At 47.8% G+C, this 4,244-nt stretch overlaps 1 protein-coding gene across 1 annotated transcript; it reads right to left on the reverse strand.

The window, feature by feature from the left end:
* Positions 1-1,122: 1,122 nt before the first annotated feature.
* Positions 1,123-3,914, reverse strand: CHST2 (carbohydrate sulfotransferase 2). Its single transcript, XM_089672558.1, has one exon. It carries the CDS (start codon positions 3,574-3,576, stop codon positions 2,308-2,310), a length of 1,269 nt encoding a protein of 422 aa, XP_089528684.1. The 5' UTR covers positions 3,577-3,914; the 3' UTR covers positions 1,123-2,307.
* Positions 3,915-4,244: the final 330 nt, after the last annotated feature.

Below are 4,244 nucleotides of genomic sequence, written 5' to 3' on the forward strand. Positions count from 1 at the left end.
TTCTGGTGTCCTCATCCTATAAATCACACCACAATCCTAATATTCTTCCTTCCGGTAAAGAATGACACTGTACTGGTTGCCTATACAACTGAGATCTGTGTGCTATTCAATCTAAATGTAGCACTGGATTTCTGAGTATGACAGTATTCAGGTCCAATAATGCAAAACAGATGCGCTATAACAATTATCGGACATTCTAATTGTAGCATGCAGAAGAAAGGCAAAATCTAATTAGTTGCTAGGTGTGACAGTGGGTTATTGAACTTTGTGCTGTCTTGAAATTCAAATCAATCATTCTAAATAACTATATAGTGAGTGGTTAAAAAAAAAAAAAAAAAAAGGAAGAAGATGAATGATAGCTTAATGGTTAAAAAAGAAAAAATTCAACCAAGAGTAATAAAATATGAATGTTCCTAAATCCAGAACAAAAGGATTCATGGACATAATTCATGAATCTCTTGTATTAAAATAAAAACACTAAGAACAGTAACAGAAGCTAAAAACTTTCCCCAGGGGCTTAGGTGGTCTCCAGCAGCAATCATGCATGACTGATCAAAACCAACTAATCAGAGTTCAGTAAAAAGTTCCTATTGATCAATGTCAGTTCTTAATTTACAGGGACCAATCAGAATCCATGAGAAGAATAAATTCCTTATTGCGGAAGAACATTTTTCTGCAGATCACTGCTCTGCATTGCCTTTGCAGACCATATAAAAACAGCAAACTGGTAGCTTGTAACAACGTTGCACTCAGACAACCCCAGTTTTGTTTCATGGAAATACACTGAATTAATTCCTCTCCATATATTAGGACTCAAACATGAACTCAGCCATAAATCACAACGCTGCCTAATTACAAATACAAGTAGACTCGGCGAAGCAGCTCATGGTACGATCCCTGGTCATTTGTGGCCACCTACCAGGTAGAAAAGTAGAATTGCTGCATTTCTGGATCAAACGTGTAAATGTAACACCCAATGGATCAGGGTTCAATATCTGAGAATGTATACAGATTCATGACTAATTGGTATTGTTCTATGCAAAATATTAAAAGCGAAACCTTGCAGTTCAAGACATGTATAATAGCTTTGGGCGCAAAAGCAAGAAAATCACAAGTCATCAGTTAAAAAACAAACATAACTTGAGTGTTCTTTATTAACAGCACTTGTAACATGTATGGGTTAGCTCACCAGGCATACTGCACAGGTTTAATGCACCACTTCGATGAGCATGCCTAAGTGAGATTTACTGGTCTCCAGTCATTGTAAACAAGATTCTCACTGTAATAACTAAACGGAATGACCATTTCAAGCTCTATAAGCAACATGTGATTCAGCAGTATGAACAGGAAATCTGACAGTACAAGACCCACTACTCAACCCTCTTGTTCAAAGGGAGAGAAGATGGATTCTTGTTTCCTCAAAGATAAGCGCCTACTACCATTATTGTGAATTGTTCTTTTATGGCAGCCGAACAACTGCAGATGTCGCACTGTCCTCAGGGTCCACTAAGGATAATACCTATTGATCAGCCCCAAAGGCTTTAACCAATAAAATACTGCAAAATACTAATGATGGTTGGCAAGGTGGACCCACGGCACCCATAATACAGTTTAAAGACAACTTCTGATTGGCAGAAATTACACTGATTGCAGGTTCAAAAAAAAAAAAAAAAAACTAAGAATTTCTAAAACCTGATTCTCCCATCTACACATTCAAGGTGGATGGTGGAATCCCCCAACTAAGCCGTTGTATTCTGACAGCAGGTAGACATTCTGCGAGGGAGCAGCAAAAATCTGACAGGGCAAATATACAGAAGTCAAATGGTAGATTGACATATGTACAAACAGTCTGCCCATACATGGATCAAATCGCAGCCAGTCCCTACTGATCAAGCAGAATGTTGATTCATGTAAGGCTGGCTTTAGACTACAGGGGAAATGGATCACTCAGACTTTTAAGGTTGACAACTTGTTGAACCCAGCATCATGCTCCTAGGAAATTCAACTCCTGTATAGTTTAGGCCCAAGCCTCACAGTTTGGAGGCCACTTTGTGACAGACCTGCCACACCTGCAGTATTTACCTGAACATGACCGGTTAATGGACCCAGAAGACAAGAACATCAGCAGAACACTAATTGCTTATCCTGCCTCTACTGTAACATTGGTACTTGTTACGGAAAAGCAGGCAGAACCCATTGGCTGTAGAGAAATGGTATGACTTGTACTGGAGGAAAAGAAGACAACGGCAGAGATTTGGTACAGTAGTTGGGGCGTTTAGTGTTGCAGGCAATAGGTCAATCAGAAGTTCACAACATGGGTTTTCTTAGCAGTGATTTACTAAGATCCTTGACTTCTGCTTGGCTCGAAACTGTCTGGTACCCCAAAAGGTCCATAGGGACCTGGCAATATTCCTCCACCTGTTTTATCTGCAGAAACGTGAGCACTGTCCTCCAGGCACTGACCGCCTGGGTGGCGTTGCGGGCAGATACCACAAATGGTTTAGAGGAGTAGCCCGAGCCGCTAGTCATGTTTAGAGAGAACTTCTCTATCTCTGGGCTCACAGAAAGGTTCACAAAACCATAAACCTGCCTTAGAGTCTTAATGGGATCCACCACTAGATCCTCGTATCGCACCACCATGTAGTTACCCTTGAGCCAGCTCGGCGGGTTAAACGCAGTCCTCAGAGTCTTACCCATGCTGTTACAGATTACTTCCATGGCTCCAATGGCATGGTAATCAGAGCCGTCCTTCTTGTTGAGTTTATGTCCGGGGTCGATGAAGGGAACCCTGCGGATCCTGGGGTCCCGACTTCGGACCACCTGCAGGCTCTCTCTGATCAGGCCATGCCTGGATTTGATCCTGGAGTTGGCTACAGCCCGGGGGTCCCTGACCAAGTGAATGACCTTCAGGTCCAGCGAAGGGTCCATCATCAACGGAGCCAGCACGTTGATGTCGAAGATGCGCACCCCCTTGATGACGATGGTGTTGTACTTGTGGCACTCTTCCTCCAGCAGGCTGAGGCTCTGAGGGGGGCACTTCTTGCACACCTTCTCGTCCACCAGCCCCACCACGTCCTTCCTATAGGCCGAGCAGATGGGGGCCGAGCAGATGACCTTGTTGGTGGAGGCGCCGAAGATGCCCAGCGTGCTGATGTTCTTGGCCCCTGCCGTGTTGTACAGCTGCAGGGCGGACAGGTCGCAGCGGTAGAGGGCGCTGAGGAGGTCCCGGGCGGCCCCCTGCAGGGACATGGCGTCCCCGGGGTACAGCTTCTGCCACACGTGCCACACCGGCTCGTACAGGAAGAACACGTCCGGGTTCTGGTTGAAGAGCTCCCCGAAGAAGGACGAACCGGAGCGCCAGGTGGTGAAGACGTAGACCAGCTGCCTCTTCCTGGGCGGGGAGGGCCGGTACAAGTAGCGGATGTCGGAGCGGCTCTGGTACGGGGTGTATCGCACCTGCTCGTTACATTGCTGGGGCTCCTTGTGCCATTTGTCCATCAGGTTGAGCATGGTGAGGACCAGCAGGAGCACATAGCCCAGGCACAGGATCAGCGCCTTCCTGCGGAACACTTTCATCCTGGACAGCGGACACCGGGACACGACTAGTCCCCCCTTCCTGCAACTCCGCGGATCATGTCGGGGGCGCGTCCTCTGCCATGTCAGCCCGCTGCCTGCCCGGGGCGATTAGGAGCCACCGCCGCCGCATCTCATCCTACCGGGAGTCCGGAGCCGAGGAAACTTCTGGGACATGGCCCGGGATATGTGTGTGTATAGGTCACAGGACACAGGACTCCATCTCTTCCCGCCTCCTTCACCTCTCTGGTGTGCAATGGCTGAGCCCTCCGGATCGCAGCCTCTAAATACACTGTGCTCCCTCCACGGAGCAGCGCAATATGGAGATGCTTACAGTTCAGCGCTCATCCGACGCTGCCATTGGCTAGGAGAGCCGCCGCTCGGCGCGACACGCCCCCTTCCTATGCAGCGCTTGGTCTATGCTGTTTCTGATAGGATGAGAGCTCTCGCTGTGGAAGTACATGGAGATGCTTGGAGTGTATATGTGTGTGCGGCAGCTGAGAGCGCTTCGCCAGGATTGGTGTGTGTGGAGAAGAGCGCTCTGTGATTGGTCTGCCGGCCTGCAGAGGCGACTCGGAACTCTTCGGCGGGATGTGTATAAAAAAAATCCTGTGTGTGCTGCCTGGCTCTTCCAGCCTGCACAGAGCGGATGGGCAGGACGTTATAGATGG

Source organism: Staurois parvus, unplaced genomic scaffold (genome assembly GCF_062004578.1).
Source record: "Staurois parvus isolate SC_StPar_1 unplaced genomic scaffold, SC_StPar_1.0 ptg000131l, whole genome shotgun sequence".
Lineage (NCBI taxonomy): Eukaryota > Metazoa > Chordata > Amphibia > Anura > Ranidae > Staurois > Staurois parvus.

Excerpts from the sequence above, each read along its gene's own strand:
- CHST2 (XM_089672558.1), bottom strand. The coding sequence starts at position 3,576 with ATGAAAGTGTTCCGCAGGAAGGCGCTGATCCTGTGCCTGGGCTATGTG.